Consider the following 21,825-nt stretch of genomic DNA (forward strand, 5'->3'; position numbering starts at 1 on the left):
TATCCAAGAGAAATACCCAAACCATAGCCTGTTGGGAGTACTCAAGGACTGAGGTGGAGAACCACTGGTCTACACTTTGCAACAGTGGTGCTGCCATTACCATTCAATTAGATATTTTTTTTGCTGCAGATTAAGGAACCTAAAACTAAAACAGCTACCTAACCGGTTCCCGACCGGCACACAAGGATTTACGTTGACAGAATGGCACAGCTGCGCAAATGGGCGTACAGGTACGTCCCCTTTCATTTGTGAGCCGTGTGGTCATGCGCTCGCGACCCTGCCGTGAGCTCCGTGACCGGACCCGATGGCCGCCGGTGTCCCGCGATCGGGTCACAGAGCTGAAAAACGAGGAGATGTTAGCCACGCCCCCTAACAGTTACAAGCACTCCCTAGCGCCCCCTTTCAGGTTAACCCCTTTACTGCCAGTGCCATTTTTACAGTAATCAGAGCATTTTTATAGCACTGATCACTGTAAAAATGACATTGGTCACAAAATGGTGTCAAAAGTGTGCGATGTTTCTGCCATGTTGCAGTCACTATAAAAAAATCGCTGATCGCCACCATTACTAGTAAAAAAAAAGTTATTAATAAAAATGCCATAAAACCCCTATCCCCTATTTTGTAGACGCTAAAACTTTTGCGCAAACCAAACGTTTATTGTGATTTTTTTACTAAAAATATGTAGAAGACGACTATGTATCGGCCTAAACTGAGGAAAAAAAACTTTTTTTTATATATTTTTGGGGGATTTATTATAGCAAAAAAAAAAATTGAATTTTTTTCAAAATTGTCGCTGTAATTAATTTTTTTTTTGCGCAAAAAGAAAAAACCGCAGAGGTGATCAAATACCACCAAAAGAAAGTTCTATATGTGGGAAAAAATTGCGTCAATTTTGTTTGGGAGCCACGTCGCACGACCGCGCAATTGTCAGTTAAAGCGATGCAGTGCCAAATCGCAAAAAGTGGCCTGGTCTTTGGCCAGCAAAATGGTCCGGGGCTTAAGTGGTTAAAGACTCGCTATCATTTTTAGTTTCAGGTTCACTTCCTCCAAATATTTATAATTTGGCCTACACATTTGTGCTTGGAAAGCAAAAAAAGTCAAATGGTGACCGATACAGAGAACTTAACCGCCAGCTGAAGTTGATATATATAGAAAAAAGTGATGGTTTACTATTTTGTCAGGAAAGTCCTCCTAAAAAAGAAGGGGTGTCCAACCATTTGACCCTCCTAGTTTGAACAAGAGAAATGGTCTTGGGCTACACAAAAAATACACCATTATATTGTAAGCTCTTTTATTGCAACTGTATTGTCTCCCTTTTATATTGCAAAGTGATGCATAAACTGTTGATGCTTTATAAATACTGTATAATAATAATAATAATAATAATAATAATAATAATAATAATAATAATAATAAAAAAGATGGCTAATGAGCAGAAAAAGTCAGGCAGGTATTAAAGTTTGGCCAGCCATAGACTGTTCGAATCTCACCTGGTTCAAACTGAGTGGGCAGGTAGAATGTACCAAGTTGATCGAAGCAACCAGCCTGTCGGATTCACTTGCGATTATCGCTAGCAGCCACTATAGACACAAGCAATAATGGCTGTCTTCTCCCGCCCACCCCTGCCAGGAGAAGACAATAGATTGACAAGAGAAATTCCCCTGTCAGTACGGTCTTTCCTGATGGGGGAATTGTGCAAATTTGCACCATCTATGGCCTGCCTTAATGATCACTGATATAGATAATGTACCTGAGTAATAAAACGTAATTTTATGTAAAAAACGTTAATATAAATGTCAAAGAGGGCAACATAAAACGAGTGCGATATCCGACACTGTTTTTGATAAACGAACGCATCGATAACTGGTTTGATAGATGTAGTAGCAATTAAATATTTTGGTTCTAAATTTGCCCATCGTGTGCTTCATCCTTGAAAATAGTTGCTCACAAATATAGGTGCTGCTGAAAACTGAGGCCATGAATAAGGCCTGATTGTGAAGAGTGCTACAATGTAAAGTAGTGACTCAGTGTACAGCTTGTATAACAGTGTAAATTTGCTGTCCCCTCAAAATAACGCAACACACAGCCATTAATGTCTAAACTGCTGGCAACTAAAGTGAGTACACCCCTAAGTGAAAATGTCCAAATTGGGCCCAAAGTGTCAATATTTTGTGTGGCCACCATTATTTTCCAGCACTGCCTTAACCCTCTTGGGCATAGAATGAACTTCACAGGTTGCCACTGGAGTCCTCTTCCACTCCTCCATCACAGAGCTGGTGGATGTTAGAGACCTTGCACTCCTCCATCTTCCATTTGAAGATGCCCCACAGATGCTCAATAGGGTTTAGGTCTGGAGACATGCTTGGCCAGTTCATCACCTTTACCCTCAGCTTCTTTAGCAAGGCAGCAGTCATCTTGGAGTTGTGTTTGGGGTCGTTATGTTGGAATACCGCCCGGCAGCCCAGTCTCCAAAGGGAGGGGATCAAGCTCTACTTCAGTATGTCACAGTACAAGATGGCATTTAATCTTCCTTCAATGATTTTTTATAGGGTTGTCCCGATACCGATACTAGTATCGGGACCGATTCCGAGTATTTGCGGGAGTACTCGTACTCCCGCAAATACCCCCGATGCCTAAATAGAATGCTTGCCCCCCCCCCGCCGCTACGCCGCATCCCCGCTGCCGCTTGGGTAATACGGGCGGGGAACATTACAGCTTTCATTTGAATAGCTGTAGTATTTCCCCCCGCGCCGCATATAGACACTCCCCCTTGCTCGGATGAACTGTCCAATCCCGAGCAAGGGGGAGTGTCTATACGCAGTGTGGCGCGAAAGACTACAGCTATTCAAATGAAAGCTGTAATGTTCCCCGCCCGTATTACCCAAGCGGCGGCGCGGCAGCATGTAGGTAAGGGGGACATGGCTGCATATATGGGGGGGGGGCATGGCTGGATATGGGGGGGGGCATGGCTGGATATGGGGGGGGACATGGCTGCATATGGGGGGGGGGGACATGGCTGGATATGGGGGGGGACATGGCTGGATATGGGGGGGGACATGGCTGGATATGGGGGGGGACATGGCTGGATATGGGGGGGGGGACATGGCTGGATATGGGGGGGGGGACATGGCTGGATATGGGGGGGGGGACATGGCTGGATATGGGGGGGGACATGGCTGGATATGGGGGGGACATGGCTGGATATGGGGGGGGGGACATGGCTGCATATATGGGGGGGGACATGGCTGCATATATGGGGGGGACATGGCTGCATATATGGGGGGGGGACATGGTTGCATATATGGGGGGGACATGGCTGCATATATGGGGGGGACATGGCTGCATATATGGGGGGGGACATGGCTGCATATATGGGGGGGACATGGCTGCACATATGGGGGGGGACATGGCTGCACATATGGGGGGGGACATGGCTGCACATATGGGGGGGGACATGGCTGCACATATGGGGGGGACATGGCTGCACATATGGGGGGGACATGGCTGCATCTGTGGGGGGACATGGCTGCATTTGGGGACACATTTAAAAAAAAGTATCGGTATTCGGTATCGGTGAGTACTTAAAAAAAAGTATCGGTACTTGTACTCGGTCCTAAAAAAGTGGTATCGGGACAACCCTAATTATATATAAAAAAATATATATATATATATATATATATATATATAATGTGTGTGTGTGTGTGTGTGTGTGTGTGAGATATATATATATATATATATATATATATATATATATATATATATGTATAGCTCCTTTGTGTTGAGAGTCCTACTAAATCAGCTAATAAAAAAAAACAAAAAAAAAACACTTCTATAACGGACAAAAAGAAAAAAGGGAAAAAATGGCTGAATATAGTAAAATCTGCTAGGAAATAATAATGGTACATTTTTTTTTCAGTTATATTTCACTGTATGAAAACTATACATGACATTAGCAGTAGTCTTTATCGTTGAATGTATACAGCTCATTTGTTCCAAAGTGTGTCCTTTGTGCTGCTTATGCCTTCTTATTTTTATCTAACGCTTTTAGTATTGCCGTTTGGCTTAATTTAGATGTAAAAGACATTCCTAGAATCCCCACTTTCTAGTGCAGGATAGAGGTCAGGAAATTCTCTTAAGACCTGCCATGTTCTGAATAGGTTAGGAAAACAGTAGAAAAAGGAGGAGTATGGCTGAAAGCTTTCCTAATTGATAACCCCCCGCCGCTTTCAGTGGTTGTGCAAGCCCAAATCTGAGAAACCAACAGAGAGAATATATTTTTTCTTCCTCCTATCAAACTGTGAGGCTTCTTTTTTTTTTAGTTTCCTGTGGCTCAGCAGAGCAGATCTATTAGGTTTTTATCTTTTCTTCTCTGTATGTGCTCTAGCGACTCTGTTAGACCAACTCTGATATTAGAGCTGAACGCAGGGCCTTCTCATCTCCATCCTGGTGATAAATATCTTTGCCGGTGAGATTAGACAGCCTTCTCTTACCCTTTGGCCTTTACTTATTAAAAATGAGCTCTGTGTTAAGCACACAGTTGAAATACATATACAGTATCTCACAAAAATAAGTATATCCCTCAAATTTTTGTAAATGATTTATTAGATATTTTCATGTGACAACACTGAAGAAATGATACTTTGCTACATTGTAAAGTAGTGAGTGTACAGCTTGTATAACAGTGTAATATTGCTGTCCCCTCAAAATAACGCAACACACAGCTATTAATGTCTAAACCGCTGGAAACAAAAGAGAGTACACCCCTAAGTGAAAATGATCAAATTGAGCTCAATTAGCAATTTTCCCTCCCCGGTGTCATGTGATGCATTAGTATTACAAGGTCTCAGGTGTGAATGGGGAGCAGGTGTGTTACATTTGGTGTTATTATTCACACTCGCTTACTGGTCACTGGAAGTTGAACATGGCACCTCATGGCAAAGAAATCTGTGAGGATCTGAAAAGAATTGTTGCTCTACAAAAAAATTACATAGGCACTAAGAAGATTGCAAAGACCCTGAAACTGAGCTCCAGCTCAGTGGCCAAGACTAAACAGCGGTTTAACAGGACAAGTTCCACTCAGAACAGGCCTCGCCATGGTCGACCAAAGAAGCTGAGTGCACATGCTCAGCATCATATCCAGAGGTTGTCTTTGGAAAAAAGATGTATGAATGCTGCCAGCATTGCTGCAGAGGTTGAAGGGGTGGGCCAGTTAGTGCTCAGACCATATGCCGCACACCGCATCAAATTGGTCTGCATTGCTGTCATCCCAGAAGAAAGCCTCTTCTAAAAAGATGATACACAAGAAAGCCTGCAAACAGTTTGCTGAAGACAAGCAGACTAAGGACATGGATTGCTGGAACCATATCCTGTGGTCTGATGGGACCAAGATAAACTTTTTGGTTCAGATGATGTCAAGCATGTGTGTTGGCAACCAGGTGAGGAGTACGAAGACAAGTGTGTTTTGCCTACAGTCAAGCATGGTGGTGGGAGTGTCAACGTCTGTTGCTGCATGAGTTGCTGCCGGCACTGGGGAGCTACAGTTCATTGAGGGAACCATGAATACCAACATGTACTGTGGCATACTGAAACAGAGCATGATCCCTTCCCTTGGGAGACTGGGTCACAGGGCAGTATTCCAACATAAGGACCCCAAACACACCTGCAAGACGACAACTTCCTTGCTAAAGAAGCTGAGGGTAAAGGGGATGGACTGGCCAAGCATGTCTCCAGACCTAAACCCTATTGAGCATCTGTGGGGAATCCTCAAACAGAAGGTGGAGGAGCACAAGGTCTCCAACATCCACCAGCTCTGTGAGGTCGTCATGGAGGAGTGGAAGAGGACTCCAGGGGCAACCTGTGAAGCTCTGGTGAACTCCGTGTCCAAGAGGGTTTAGGCAGTGCTGGAAAATAATGGTGGCCACACAAAATATTGAAACTTTGGGTCCAATTTGGAAATTTTCGCTTAAGGGTTGTTCTCACTTTTGTTGCCAGCATGAATGTGTGTCGAGTTATTTTGAGAGGACAGCAAATTTACACTGTTATACAAACTGTACACTTACTACTTTACATTGTAGCAACGTGTCATTTCTTCAGTGTTGTCACATGAAAAGATATAATAAAATATTTACAAAAATGTGAGGGGTGTACTCACTTTTGTGAGATACTGTATGTTATCTTCTATATGTGCTTAATTTTCTATAATTTGCTTATGCCAGTCCAATGATTCACAGACCTCTCCAACACTGCATGGTGATCTTACCATTTCCTGTCTCGCTTTGCAATTTCTTATGTCACCAGCCTGCTCAAGTGACTTAACATCACACAATTGATTCGCTACCCAATGAGCAGATGGGGGAACTACCTAGAAGCTGCAATGCAGCATGGCAGAAAGGTGTGGATTAACCACTTGAAGACCAGGCCTTTTCAACACTTAATTACAAGTAAAAATCAATATTTTTGCTAGAAAATTACTTAGAACCCCCAAACCCCGGCCTAGAGGGAATAATATCAAATTCCGTGGTATACCAGAATTGCTCACTGCCGACACTTTGGTTCCATATCTTTAAAATCGAATGAGACAACTTATTTTATCACCAACTGACTTAGAACTGGCCATCGACAGAGCACACAGGATTCCCAGGCCAGCCATTCTACCCGCCTTAGTCCCTAGAGATGTACTAACACATGTTCACTTTTACCACACAAAAGGAAAAAATTATGTCTGCCCTTAAAAACGCATCTGATCTACCTGCACAGGAGTTAAGCGCAATGCTGATCTCTCCAAAGCGACGCTACTCAACAGGAAAAAAATAATTTCAATAACTAAGGCCCTCTGCAACAAATACATATGGGGTACCAGTGGGGATTCCCCACTAAACTCACAATTAAAAAACAAGGAAGCTCATACACAATCAAGAGTCTGGAAGCTGGCCTGGACCTGCTCAAGTAATGGCATATCCTACCTGCGGATGACCAACATCCTATATATCACCAGCCTCATCACATGGAAACAGAATGGAATGAATGACTGCCCTGGCATCTATATGACAGCCCCTGTCATCCTTGCTTTCCCACCTGTAGCTGGAGTAATCCGGCCTAACCACACAGAACCTCGCATTTACGAACGTTACACCGCCATACTAACACGTTGTTGATATAGTTGACCCTCTCCCCCAAGCTGATAGTAGCAACTGTTGCTACTTGTTATCCTTTCATTTTGTTATTTTTACATTCTTCCCTTTGTTGTTCTCCGCTTTGTTCTCCTGGTTTACCTTACCAGTCCTTACTACTTCAATACTTTGCAAGATTTCTCTGAACACCCGCTCTGGAATACCCACTCATCATCCCATTATACCACACACTCAACCTTTTCCATCACTGCCTGAGGCCTTGTCCGTGTCGACACTACACTAGACCCTTCTAGGACTCTCAAAACAAACTAGGAAAATCTCACATATACCGAGTTCTCCACAGCCCTCCTATCAACATGGCGATTAAATTAGTCTCCTTCAATGTAAGGAACCTCAACTCGCCCTCTAAGCGGTCATTTCTCGCTAAAGAAGCTAACTCGCCCAAAAGCGTACATTCTTTTTGTTCAGGAAACACATTTGCAGCCACTAAGACGACTTCTTTCACCTTTGAACATTTCCCTAATTTGGAAAAAATGTTGCTGGGAATCTAATGCCCTGTACACACGATCAGATTTTATCCCATCGGAAATTCCGATGGAATTTTTCGTCCGTATTCCATTCAGGCTGTCTTGCATACACAATGTCAGACCAAATTCCGACCGTCCAAAACGCGGTGACGTAAAACACTATGACGAGTCGAGAAAAACAAAGTTCAATGCCTCAGAATCAAGGCGAGCATGTGTCACCTTGATTCTGAGCATGCGTGTTTTTTTCTCCATCAGAGTTCCACACACAGACGATTGTAATTTCCTATAGGATGTTCCATTTCTAAACGCCCACACACGGTCGGAATATCCGATGAAAAAATTCCGTCTGACTTTTTTCATCGGCATATAGCAGGGCTCGACAAAATCCAGGCGCCTGGTCGCAATTGCAACAAGAAATATTGACCTGGCGCCCGGGCTTACGCCTGTAGAAGGGCGCAAAGATGCGGCCTTAATTACCGGCCGGCACGGCAAAGGAAGGTGGGGGCGCACGGAGACACAGGATCCTGTGTCTCTGTGCGCCCCCACCTCGCAGTTTCTCTAGCACATGTTGTACAGAGCTGCACGATGTTGAGCCAAATAGAGCTGCACTGAATCGTGGAAATGCCGTTTTAAGATCGTGAGGGGGGGTAGAATCGCTATCTCAATTCTTTAACAATCATGCAGCTCTAATGTGGTATTGGTACTCTCTAGGGAACAAAGCGGGGGCCCCTCCTAGCAAAATCTGTTAAACAGCCACACTTAAAAAAAATTGCTTTAAAGGGGTTGTAAAGGTACAATTGTTTTTCTCCTAAATAGCTTCCTTTACCTTAGTGCAGTCCTCCTTCACTTACCTCATCCTTCGATTTTGCCTTTAATTGTCCTTATTTCTTCTGAGAAATCATTGCTTCCTGTTCTTTTGTCTGTAACTCCACACAGTAATGCAAGGCTTTCTCCCTGGTGTGGAGTGTCGTGCTCGCCCCCTCCCTTAAACTACAGGAGAGTCAGGACGCTCTCTACGTTGCAGATAGAGAAAGGAGCTGTGTGTGAGCACTACACTCCACACCAGGGAGAAAGCCTTGCATTACTGTGTGGAGTTACAGACAGAAGAACAGGAAGTGAGGATTTCTCAGAAGAAATAAGGACATTTAAAAGCAAAATCGAAGGATGAGGTAAGTGAAGGAGGACTGCACTAAGGTAAAGGAAGCTATTTAGGAATAAAAAAAAATTGTACCTTTACAACCCTTTTAAGTTCATCTCCCATTCTCTAAAATCCCAATAAACAATCCTTCAGATATTGCAAAAGCATTTAGTGAATTCTAGAGGTCGACCGATATATCGGCTGATATTTGGCCTTTTTAGGAAAATCGGCATCGGCTGATTTTTTTGCAAATTCGGCCGATTACTGACTGCACTCCTCCCTTCCCCACACTCTACTGGCAGTTTCACACACTGAGCGGCTCTGCCCAAGGGTGGCTATACCTACTCCACTGTATCTATCGAGGGAGCCATGGTTGTCCTACCGTGATGCTCTCTTGACTAGTAGGTAGATTCACAAAAAGTTAGGCTGGCTTATCAGTAGATAAGCCGGCCTAACTCAGAATCTACGCCGCCGTATGTTTAAGCGTATGCTCAAACAGAGATACGCTTAAACATATCTAAGATAGGACGGCTTACGCCGTCCTATCTTAGATTGCAATTTTTCTGATGGCCGCTAGGTGGCGCTTCCATTGCGGCCAGCGTAGATTATGTAAATGAGGGGATACGCCGATTCACGAACATACACCAGGCCGACGCAGTACTTTTACGCCGTTTACGTACGAGATAGGCCGCGTAAAGTTAGTGCTAGGCTCTAGTGGAATAGTAATGTTAAGTATGGCCGCCGTTCACGCCGTAAAATTTGAAATTTTTACGTCGTTTGCGCAAGTCGTCCACGAATCGGGATTTACGTTGTTTACGTCTACGTCTAAATCAATAGGCCCGTACTGCGTACTTAGCCGCAATGCACACTGGGAAATGTAGTCGCCCGGCGCATGCGCAGTGACAAAAAACGTCAAAAACGCCCATGAAACACGCCCCCCCCCCCCAACCCATTTGAATTAGGCGCCCTTACGCCCGCTCGTTTTAGGCTACGCCGCCGTAAATTAGCAGGTAAGTATATTGAGAATCAATACTAGCCTAGCTAATTTACGGCGGCGTAGCCTAAACAGGCTACGCTACGCCGCCGTAACTATAAGCCATTGTACCTGAATGTACCTATTAGACTACAAACACTTCCTCCTATGTTCATCTCGATTGTAGAGTGGACAGGGAAATTTGCCTTTTACAGAAGATAGCTTGGAAGGAAGATCAGATTATCAATTTCAACTCACAAAAAGTGACAGGGACACTGCATTCCTTCAATATCAACAGGCATTTTATGTACTTTATAAAAATGTTTTTAATCTAAAACATGCATCCACCATCTAAGGACTGGTAAGCTCCAATATATTGAACTAATCCTTCAATCTGAGTATATGTTTTACATATCGTTTTCTCTCACAGTTTCAAAAACTCAGACACAATTGCTAATAAAAGATAATCAGACATCTTAAAGTGAAACTAAAAGGCAGGAATATTTACCTCTGTTCCAATGATCCATTGCTAGCGCCAGCATCTTCCCTTGAATGAATGAATGAAAAACTTATATAGCGCGACGCATGCGAACTGAATCGCCTCCCTTGGCTTTAGCCATTTTGATTTGCCAGTGCAGGATGATATCACTCCAGTGTATGCTAGGGTGTCTTATTGAGGCACACAGGCATGTGCAGCTCAGTGTACAATATGCAGAAGACTGCGAACAGGCAGTGCATCTCTCTTCTGATACAATATCAGATATACTACTTTAGTTCCAATTTAACCTCCCTGGCGGTAATCCCGAGTCTGACTCGGGGTGGAAATCCAGTACCATTAGCGGCATCCCCGAGCCAGACTCAGGATCGCAGTATCCAGGCGGAGTTTACTTACCTTGTCCCCTGGAACCTTGCGATGTCTCCCCGCTGTGTGATCGAGAGGTCTCCTCGCTCGATTCACACAGTCCCCCGAGTGCCGCCGAGCTTCGTTCCTGTGTGACATTACGACGCACGGGAGCACCTAAAATCTGACAATCATACCGCAAGGGAGGTTAACAGCTCTGCCCATGGTTACTGCCCATGGTTTTCATCAAAAACCCATCAGCCTCACCAGCGCCCATCAAGTGCAGCCTCCCTGTGCACATCAAATGCAGCTGTGCCCATCAAATGCAGCCTCATCAGTACCCATCAAATGCAGACTCACTGTGCCCATCAATCAGCCTCACTGTGCCCATGAATGCAGAGTCACTGTGCCCATCAATCAGCCTAACTGTGCCCAGTGGACCGGGTCAAGGAGGCAGGACTCTGTTACAGTCACCGCTGAAGGAGGGAGGACGACGACGACAACGCGTGCGCCGGGATATACAGGTCAAAGCTCAGTGACACCGTGGAAGATGCCTGCTGTGTATGATTCATTCAAGCACTGGTAATCGGCCACCCTGGGGAAAATCGGTGACATACAGGCAGAGAGAAGGAGGGAGGGAGGGGAGGACTCTGAGAGAAGCACGCTGTAATGACGTCATAGGTGCAATCGCAATTTGCCTTTCTCCGCATCAATGCAGAATCGTTTAAGGCTGAATCGCGATGCATCGATACAACGATTGTTTTCAACACCCCTATATAGTATAAACTTTTTTTTTTTTTTTTTTTTTTTTAAAACTGCCTCTCTTAGGTTACTACATAGTTTTCATTTTTTTACTTAAAGGCAACCCCACTTTTGTGAGAAAGAACACCACCACAACACAAAGGAGGTGCTGTAAATGTGATCTAAGCTGGGCTCTGATTACGGTACATTAACTTGGACAGGCTGGGAGAGGCATTTATGACAGAATATATCACTAGGGTATCTTCTGTTATAAAAGCCCCGGTTTAAAAAAAAATACTTTAATACTGCTTTGAGTCTCTTGGTCTCTGCTGGCGAGATCTCTGAGCTTGAGTTCCAAGATGTGCACTCCTGCTAAGGCCATTTTGAGGGATTCTCAGTATCTATGTTGGGTTTTTAATTTTATAGTATGGAAAATGCAATAGAAGGTAAGAAATATTGAAAAGTTCCAGGTGGACTGAAAGATTCGGGAATTAGTAGGGAGGTCTCGTTGTCTCACTGGGCTCCACTTATAACTAAAGTATAACTTTTGGATGAAATGATCCTAGAAAAGCAGAATTCTCTGTCTATACATCTATTTATACCCTTCCAATAATAACAGAGGTCACCTTTCCCAACAGCAACAAGTCTCTTGAAATCATCAGCTTCAATTACAGCTTTCACCTCAATAATGACAACAGCAATCGTGTTATCACCATACAGATGTATTGGTCCCGTTTCAGCTTCACCACTTAACAATAATAAGACCTTACTGTGCTGAACACTTAATACTAGAGGTAGCTGGTACCTCCATTTCACTTCCAGGGGTGATCCTAGAAGGACACCAGAAATTCCTAGGAAGAAATGTTATTGTGTATTACTGAACCATGAAAGGTTTACCTTGGAGGTGGTGGCGAGTCCGGCAGGCTCTTTTCCTTGTCAGTAGATTCTCTTGGTTCAGTTGTTTGGTTGATTTCATCGTCTGCCACCTTAGATTGTTTTTTTTCCTCCCTGTGGCTTTCTACTCTCCTTTTCCACAATGACCGAGTCTCATCAGTTTCAGGTTTTAAGAAACCAGCCTTATTTTTCTGTGGCTTTAACCCAGTAGCAAATGACAGATCATCTTCAGATGGTTTTAGGAACGCATTTTTGAGTTTCGAAGAACGATTGTTTGGGACAGCAGCCTCTTCTACGCGTTTGGCCAGATATTCTCTACGTTCAGCTCCACCTCTTTCGCCCTTTGAGTCTCTCTCGTCGTCCTTTGTTTTGTCTGAATTACGTGCTCGATCATCCCTATTGGAATATCTGTCACGGGATCCCTCATATTTATCTCGCCGTCTCTCATAGTCTGCAGAACGATCTGGTCTTGCTGACCTTTGAGACTCATAGTCACGATGTCTGGGTTTCCTCCACCTTTCCCATCGGTCGTCTTGCTCTCCTTTAGAATTCTGTGATGCAATGTTTTCTGCAGCTTCCATTTTACTTTGGAAGATTTCCATAGACTGTTCAGAAACAGAACGATAAACACTGTTCATAATTTAATAATGATACATGTAATTTACATACTTGACAAAAGAACCATAATCATTGGGTGTGGAAGCTGTGAGAAATTGGAAAACATAAACTGGTCCTAGTTATATAGAACACCAATGAATAGAGAACTTCAAAGATACTTTAAAAAGGTGATCCTCTAGGTCTCTGAGATTCAGTTTAAACTAGTGTGACTTGTCATGCGACTATCTCATTATGTAATACGCACCTCCGATCAAAGCCCCCGCAGCCATCCTCGTACACTGCTCGGGCGGCTGACATCTTTCCCAGGGGCTATTTCCGGGTATCGTGGCTCCGGCGCTATGATTGGCCGAAGCCGCGATGATGTCACTCCCGCGTATGCGCACAGGAGCTGCCAGTCGCGTCTTTAGGAATGGCACGATCACTGTTTCTAAAGTGCGCATGCGCCGTAGACATCCGCGCCCGCCATTTCTGTACATATCTCCTAAACCGTGGAGGTTTAGAAGATATTTTGAGCACCTACAGGTAAGCCTTAATCTAGGCTTACCTGTAGGTAAAAGTGATTATAAAGGGTTTGCAACCACTTTAATGCACCCATTGCAAAGTCGCAGCGTCTTTAAAAAAGGTTCCTGCACTACTTCCAGGCGACGTTCTTGCAGTTTGAGTGCCATAGAGTGTAATAAGTCACATGAAGGTCGCACTGCAAAGTCACACTAGCCTTAAATGTATGTCAAAGCAAATAAAATAAACATACGCAGTACTTCATACACAATACATGCACATTTTCCCTTGCCCATGTTGAGGACTGACAACAAACAACATTTTTGTGGATAGCCCTACTCAGCGTTTAACGCTACTCAACCATTTGCACTTTCAGATCTCTGCCAAATAAAGACTAATTATTCTGTAGTCCATGATAAGAACTAGGAGGGCTAAACAGCCTTTTTGAGATGACACAAAGTATGAAGGGACACTGGGCAGCTCTGAATTTCTGACATTGCCAACAGGTTTTTTGCACCTATCAAACAGATATAGCAGAATTCTTCCACTGGTATATTTAAAGTATTTATAAAGTGGCAGAAAACTCCTTTAAGTTGTACCTACAGGTAAGCTTTTAATAAGGCTTACCTGTAGGTACTGTAAATATCTCTTAAAGGTGCAGGAGATACTTACTTGTGTAGCAGCTGGTGACGTCATCAGCAGATGTGCACTGCACTCTCAATGTACGGCATGCCGTCTATTAAGAGTTGCTTTGCGCCCATGACTCCTGCATGCATGTGCGGGAGTGACCGCCATTCAGACGGCTGAAGCCTGGGAACACTGAAGCAAGACCAGGTGAAGATGGAAGCCCTGTTAACGGTGACAGCGCGCCACTAAGGCCCCGTACACACGACCGGATCTGCCCGCTGATATTTGTCCGACGGACAGTTTCAGCGGACAGATCCGGTCGGGTGTACAGCCGACCGGACCGGATTCCCGGCCGAGCGGACTTTTTCCAGGACATGTCCGACCGACCGCCATTCCTCGCATGCATCGTACGTCATCGTCGCGGCCACGTCCCCGCGTATTGTTTACGCGCGGATTTCTGTCTGATGGTGTGTACAACCGGCGGACCGTTTTCAGCGGACTGTCCGTCCGTGTGTACGGGGCCTAAAGGGCTTTGTTTTACAGCAAGTCTCTTACAATGTGCCAGTATGTGGTGCATACTAGCACATTGTCACATTGCTTTGCAGGAGAAAAACTTTCCTCTTTTGTCTGACAGTTTACTACCGCTTTAAACCCAAAAGCAAACATGTTTTATTATATTGCAGCTTACCAATTCTTAGATGCAATGGCTGCATTTTTTATTAATTTTTTTAGCTTTTATCTCTATTTTCATCTGGTGGTCCAGTCAGTAAGCCTGTCATTTTTCAACATAATAATAATGATCATCTCCTGTACTATGTCTGCTGTCTCTCTCTGACCATGTAGCTACGCTAGAATGGAGCACTGGAGCGCGAGGGCAGAAAGCAGCAGAGGAAATATGGTATTTCCAAATTTGTCACAAGCCATTGCAAGCTTGGTACAGTGCTATACAATTATAAAATGTGCAAGATATTAACTGGGCATGTAGGGAGATGTAGAATGACCCCGCATGCCTCCGTTTCAAGCCCCTATCTAGTGACTGTGTGTTCATTTGTGGAATTGTCTGTAATCTCTTAACTTATACCAGAGATCAGGATTTACATTTACAGAGTACACAAGTCTGGACTTCCAGTCTGGAAATGCCAGCAATATAATACAGGCTAACACAATGTAAGCATAGAGGCAAAAAAACATGGCCATACTACATGTCCAGCCTGAGTCTGCAGACTGTTCTTGTCTATGAGATACAAAATGGTTGTTCTACCAATGCTCTGTAGCAGCCAACTAAAATACTGGATGGACATGGGCTTGATAAAATTAGGATCTAAACATTGAAGTTATCAGTCCACATTGCCATAGACAGGAATTCTAATCATTTCTGATGCAATCTAGAAAGCATCCAGAATGGTCTCAGAGTCCAAGAGAAGAGTTAACCATCATCGCCAAGCATGAATGGCGACATGAATGTAAGCGTTGGGTCTTATTCCCATATGCTATACAGCAAGCACGCTCTGTATAGCATATATGATTTAAATGGCAGAAAAGAGCTCCATGAAGGGCACTCAAGAAAAGTTCAATAAAACATGGTTTTAGTTGATTGAATACTCCTGTCCAGAGGAATTTGAGACAATACTGGCTGGTTGACGGTGGTGGATCACAGGTTATCTATTAAATACAGGGAATGGCTACTGGGCTATCCGGCTTGTCGCCTGGTCTTCTTAGGACCCTTAGCGGTGATCTCAAGTGACTGGTCATCTGCCTTTTTTTGTACTGTTGGCTCTCGTTTTTTGTGAAACCGTTTTGCCTATCATACTCTTTTCCCTTCCCTACTCTGGGCTCCCTTTAGGCTTTGCATACTGGATAACTTTTCTTTCATGCTTATTTATCTGTACAGAGTTTTCTGGTGACACCCGTTTTTATGCTACAGTATTTGTTAGTGCCTTTTGTGATACCATTCCACAGTGTACTACAGGGTCTATAGTTTGATAATAAGTGTTTAACGGACGAGTGTACATGGCTATTTAATAGGACAATTTGGACCAATTCTCGTTCATATCTTTGGATGCATATGTCTATGTGAAATCCAGCAAAAGTATTTTAAATGTATTTATTTTAATTGTTTTATTTTTTTACTGACAATTTTCTTACTGTTGAAAACCTTGAAAAACAGACAAAAATAAAAAATGCCTTAAAAAAAAAAATAGCAAGAAAGGAGAGTAGTTCTGCCTGCCAAGTAATTGAAGAGCTAAAAGGAGGACACAACAGAATATTTTTTTATGACTGCAACCTGGTTCAACACCTTTACAGTACTACAAACATAGTCCAATACAGTGTTTCAACTTTTTTTCAGTCAAGACACCCTTTAAAATTATGGACACTTCATTCCAAAATGTAAAAAATTATTTCAAATAGCATTACACAATGCAGCAACATCCACATGTAGGAAACCCAACGTTAGAGCCGATTTATTCTTCCAAAGCAAATACACTTTTACGCACCGACTAGTATTCCAATGTTTCTCTTCTCCCTCAATTTCTCTCCATCACTCAGCTAATGTCACCCCAGTGCTGAGGGAAAGGGGCACAGGAGGGTCAAACAAGGATGCTGTGGAGGCAACAGACATCCTCCTTATTAACCGATGAGGTCATTGGTTGTTAGTATGCCAATGTCTAGAAAGGCGTAATGGTGTATAATAAAAACCAGCGGCTTTGTGTAACTAAAAGGCAGGCTTCATCCACCTTGCTGGCTTGTATACCATTTTTGATAGATTTTTAGGCATTATGCCAAGGCACCACCTGAAAAAACCCCAAGACACCCTGGTTGAAAAAGCCTGGTCTATTATAAACAAGTCATGAAAATGTGAATATTTCACAGAAGCATTCTCACCCCATATCTTTCAGAAACAACATCTTCCAGGCTCCGCTTTTCCCTTTCTGCCTGTTCCTTCATCCTCTGCAGGGACTTTTTTAACCAGCTCAGGCCACCATCTTCAACATGCTGAACTGAAGAGAAAAGTAAATGTCATTAACCCCAAATAGAGTTCAGCTGTTGTAGTAGGTCTTTCCTGGAATTTTCTTAGCCACATCCTACAGCTAAAGCCATGGTCGGCAGAGAGTTCCAAAGCATCAGAGAGATCTCATTGTTAAAAAGGTATCAGTCAGAAGAAGGTTACAAAAAAAAAATCAAAAGGCATAAGAGATACACCATGGAACACAGTGAAGAGAGTCATCATCAAGCTGAGAAAATATGGCACACCAGTGACATTACCAAGAACTGGACATCCCTCCAAAATGTATGAAAAGACGAGAAGAAAATTGGTCAGGGAGGCTGCCAAGGGGCCTACAGCAACATTAAAGGAGCTGCAGGACTATATGGCAAGTACTGGCTGTGTGGTATATGTGACAACAATCTCCAATATACTTCATATGTCTGGGCTATGGGGTAGAGTGGCAAGATGGAAGCCTTTTCTTAAGAAAAACATCCAAGCCCAGCTACATTTTGCAAAAAACACATCTGTCTCCCAAAAGCATGTGGGGAAATGTGTTGTGGTCTGATGAAACCAAGGTGTAATTTTTTGGCCACAATTCCAAAAGAAAAGTTTGGCGCAAAAAAAACATTGCACACATCACCAAAAGAACACCATACTCACAGTGAAGCATGGTGGTGGCAGCATAATGCTTTGGGGCTGTTTTTCTTTAGCTGGGACAGAGGCCATAGTCAGGGTAGAGGGAATTATGAACAGTTCCAAATACCAGTCAATAGTGGCACAAAACCTTCAGGCTTCTGCTAGAAAGCTAAACATGAAGAGGAACTTCATCTTTCAGCATGACGACTCAAACAACATCCAAATCACCAAAGGAATGGCTTCATCAGAAGAAGATTTAAGTTTTGGAATGGCCCAGCCAGAGCCCACACCTGAATCCGACTGAAAATCTGTGGGGTGATCTGAAGAGGGCTGTGCACAGGAGATGCCCTCGCAATCTGACAGATTTGGAGTGTTTTTGCAAAGAAGAGTGGGCAAATATTGCCAAGTCAAGATGTGCCAATTGTTTTACATTACAGAAGGCTGACATTTTAACAGGGATGTGTAGACTTTTTATATTCACTGTATGTTGAAAAACAGTTGCATGTATTGCTTTAGAAGCGCAACCTCCCGTTTTCATGTGCAAATGAACCCGTTGGACTGGTTCAAAGCTCAAGGCAGGATATGATGTAGGCAGGAAGTGAAACAGGAACTGAACACTATAAAAAAAAGTGATGCTTCTTTAACAGTTATAATCTAAAAACTGAACATAAGGACTCTTGCATATTTCTGGTCACGGTAGTTTTGTTTAGGGAAAGGTGGAAGAGAGCTTAAATATGAACATGTGATATAGATGCGATATTCCTTTCTGCAATGTTCTAATCTTAGGTTTCTGTGACAGTGAAATATACCTGCAGACAGCTGCATATAGAAGCTGCTTCAAAGGAAATTGCATTTACCTTTCTTAAGTGAGGTTACATCCCCCTCCTCTGGTGGCATTCCTAAACCTCCATCCTTCCAAAACGGGTTTAATTCCCTGGCTTGCAGCTGTTCCTGAAAGGAAACGTACTCAGTCTTAATATACTTTGCAAATATATGTCACAATCACACCAAGACAAAGCTTTGTCAGTAACAATACAGAAATATATAACAGTTCTGTCATTTATCAATACTGTACCTGCTGCACTACTGAAATTGCCTACCATGAGCCTCTGTTCATGTAAGCTGTATTAAACCCAAAAGAAAACATTTTTTATATTGCAGCTTACAATCTTAGATGTGATGGCTGCATTAGTTTCCTTTTTTAGGCTTTCTTCTATTTTCCTCTCATGATCCAGCCAGCAAGCCTGTTTTTCACAAGCTCATCCTCCCCAGCAGAATGGATCAGTTTACATGGATGAGACGAACCACTTAACACTGACAGGGGTAATAAAAATTATCAGCTTTTCTTTATTCATGTAAAACCTTTATCCCAAAAAGGTAAAAAGCGTGAGCTGGAGTTTGGCTTCAATTTTTTAGTGCATCTAAACCTTTCTAATATATTTAACACTCATCCCGACTTAGGAAGTCTGGATCCGCCAGGTGCCTGGACTGATGGCAGCCTCAGCCTCTCAGCGAGCCGATGAAACAGACGCTCCCTGCGCCTCCACAGCTCAGCGCTCCAATGAACGTGGAAGAGCAGGAGAGATGCTGACTGACAGGCAGCATCTCTCCACTCATGGAGGTGAGAGAACCGAGCCATTGCCGATGTTTGGCTCGGCTCTCAGTGAAGAGGCGGCAGGGCACAGATGGAGCATGGATCTAAATAGTATGAATAGGTAAAAAAATAAAAACACATACCATATTTGCCGGCGTATAAGACGACCCCCTATTTTTCCAGGAAAAAATTTGGTTTTGGGATATACTCGCCATATAAGACTACCCCCTTCTTACTAGTCTTTCTGGAAGCTGAGGGGTAGCCGGAACAACCGCTGACAGAAACAGGCTTTTTTCAAATCTCACTGTGCCATTACATTACATGCCTCACTGTGCCATTACATTACATGCCTCCACTGTGCCATTACATTACATGCCTCCACTGTGCCATTACATGCCTCCACTGTGCCATTACATTACATGCCTCCACTGTGCCATTACATTACATGCCCCCACTGTGCCATTACAATACATGCCCCCACTGTGCCATTACATTACATGCCCCCACTGTGCCATTACATTACATGCCCCCACTGTGCCATTACATGCCCCCACTGTGCCATCACTTGCCCCCACTGTGCCATCACTTGCCCCCACTGTGCCGGCCAAGGCGATCTTCCTACCTTATTTTTTTGCAGATTCTGGCTTCCAGGCTGAGGGCAACCATGATTCAAATGCCTTCTCCTCAGACTGTTCTGTGATAGGTGGAACACAAATTTTCCCAGCAGGGCCTCTGTTCAGTGTTCTGCCCATCACAGATGTCCTCTCGTCCAAGGATGAGAAGGCATCAGTGATAGGCGGAACACTGAACAGAGGCCCTGCTGGGAAAATTTGTGTTCCGCCTATCACGGAACAGTCTCAGGAGGAGGCGCGGCTTTTAAATCATGGATGCCCGCAGCCTGACGGAGTCACAGAGACTGTCATCGGCGTATAAGACGACCCCCGACTTTGGATGCATTTTTTTGCATCCAAAAGGTCGTCTTATACGCCGGAAAATACGGTAACTTCTCTTTTAATCTCATAGAAAATATGTGGAGGGAGCTTAAGGTTCGAGTTACCAAACTGCCAGCCTTGAAACCTTAATGACTTAGAGAGGATCTGCAGGGGAGTGGGACAAAATCCCTCCTGAGATGTTTGCAAACCTGGTGGCCAAGAAACGTCTGACCTCTGTGATTGCCAACAAGGGTTTTGTCACCAAGTACTAAATCATGTCTTGTGAAGGGTTCAAATACTTATGCCACTCATTAAAATGCAAACTTATAAATGCAATTTATAACTTTTTTTAAATGTGTTTTCTGGATTTTTTATTTATTTTTTGTTTTTCTGTCTCTCACTGTTAAAATAAACCTACCATTAAAATTATAGAATGATCATTTCTTTTTCAGCGGGCAAACGAACAAAATCAGCAGGGGATCACATACTTTTTTCCCCCTCACGGTATATACATTTAAATCGTATACAAGATAACATTTATTTTACATTGCATATCGTGTCTCATATCCCAGTTTTATTGTCTGTGTAATGCATATTTATTGTTCTGAGTACACAAGAAACTTCTGCCAAATCGGCTCCATATGCATGTACCATAATGCTAAACAGGCTGCTTTCCTCTGTTCTCTGTGACATTTCTAAAACTTGCATTCATTCCATCAGCAAGGTGACGGATCAGATCTCATTTGCGATAAATATAAAAAATGTGGCAATAATCATTGTGGAAAGCATAAAAGCCCTGTTCCCATCTAGAAGTAGCATCACATTGTGAGCGGAATATAAAGCAATACATGCCTGGGGCAAAGGACAAATGATAATGTTGCAGCAGCTAATGTGATGAATAACAGTTACACAAAATGACATGAGCAATAGGGGGAGAAGGAGAAAGCGGAGGAAGGAATCAGGATATTCCAAGCAAGGCACACAGTTCCAATAAACACACATATACCTGAACCACAGGGGATATGTGGACACGTCAACCTGTCACATGTCCGAAAAGGAAGAGATTTCTAGGTCCTGCAACAGGGCAACTGGTAAAGAACTGGTTAAAAAAAGGGCATGGGCCCAATTCTGTCTGTATTTCATGTCCAAGTACAATCAACATACACTACACCACCAAAAGTATCCTTTACACCAGGGCTCGACAAATCCCGGTCGCCAGGGCGACTAGAAATAGTGTCCTGGCGACTTGGCTTGGAAGGTGGGCAAAAAAAAAAAATCTGGTGGTGAGCCGTTGGTATTACAAGTTATTACCACCAGATGTGTAAGCTGGCGCCATCTGGTGGTGGCCGTTGGTATTACAAGTTAAGCATTACAAGTTAAAAAGCAATTCTAATGTCATTTTTCACTATTTTTCAATGCCATATTCTTCCCTCTAATTAGAACCCCCAAACATTATATATATTTTTTATCCTAACACCCTAGAGAATAAAATGGCGATTGTTGCAATACTTTCTGTCACGCCGTATTTGCGCAGCGGTCTTACAAGCGCACTTTTTTGCGAAAAAATTACACTTTTTTTAGTTAAAAAATAAGACAACAGTAAAGTTATACCCATTTTTTTTAATATTATGAAAGATAATGTTACGCCGAGTAAATTCATACCCAACATGTCACGCTTCAAAATTGCGTC

The 21,825-nt window shown here is 43.3% G+C and overlaps 1 protein-coding gene across 1 annotated transcript in view; it reads right to left on the reverse strand.

The window, feature by feature from the left end:
- The window catches only part of CWF19L2 (CWF19 like cell cycle control factor 2), a 239,923-nt gene that overhangs the window by 180,946 nt on the left and 37,152 nt on the right, over nucleotides 1-21,825 (reverse strand). The window contains exons 6-8 of the mRNA XM_040340244.1: nucleotides 18,467-18,560; nucleotides 16,871-16,986; nucleotides 12,248-12,849 (exon numbers count right to left, since the gene is read on the reverse strand). Coding sequence (XP_040196178.1) covers nucleotides 12,248-12,849; nucleotides 16,871-16,986; nucleotides 18,467-18,560 — 812 coding nt within the window. The remainder of the gene's footprint in view (nucleotides 1-12,247; nucleotides 12,850-16,870; nucleotides 16,987-18,466; nucleotides 18,561-21,825) is intronic.

Source organism: Rana temporaria, chromosome 2, assembly GCF_905171775.1.
Source record: "Rana temporaria chromosome 2, aRanTem1.1, whole genome shotgun sequence".
Taxonomy (NCBI): domain Eukaryota; kingdom Metazoa; phylum Chordata; class Amphibia; order Anura; family Ranidae; genus Rana; species Rana temporaria.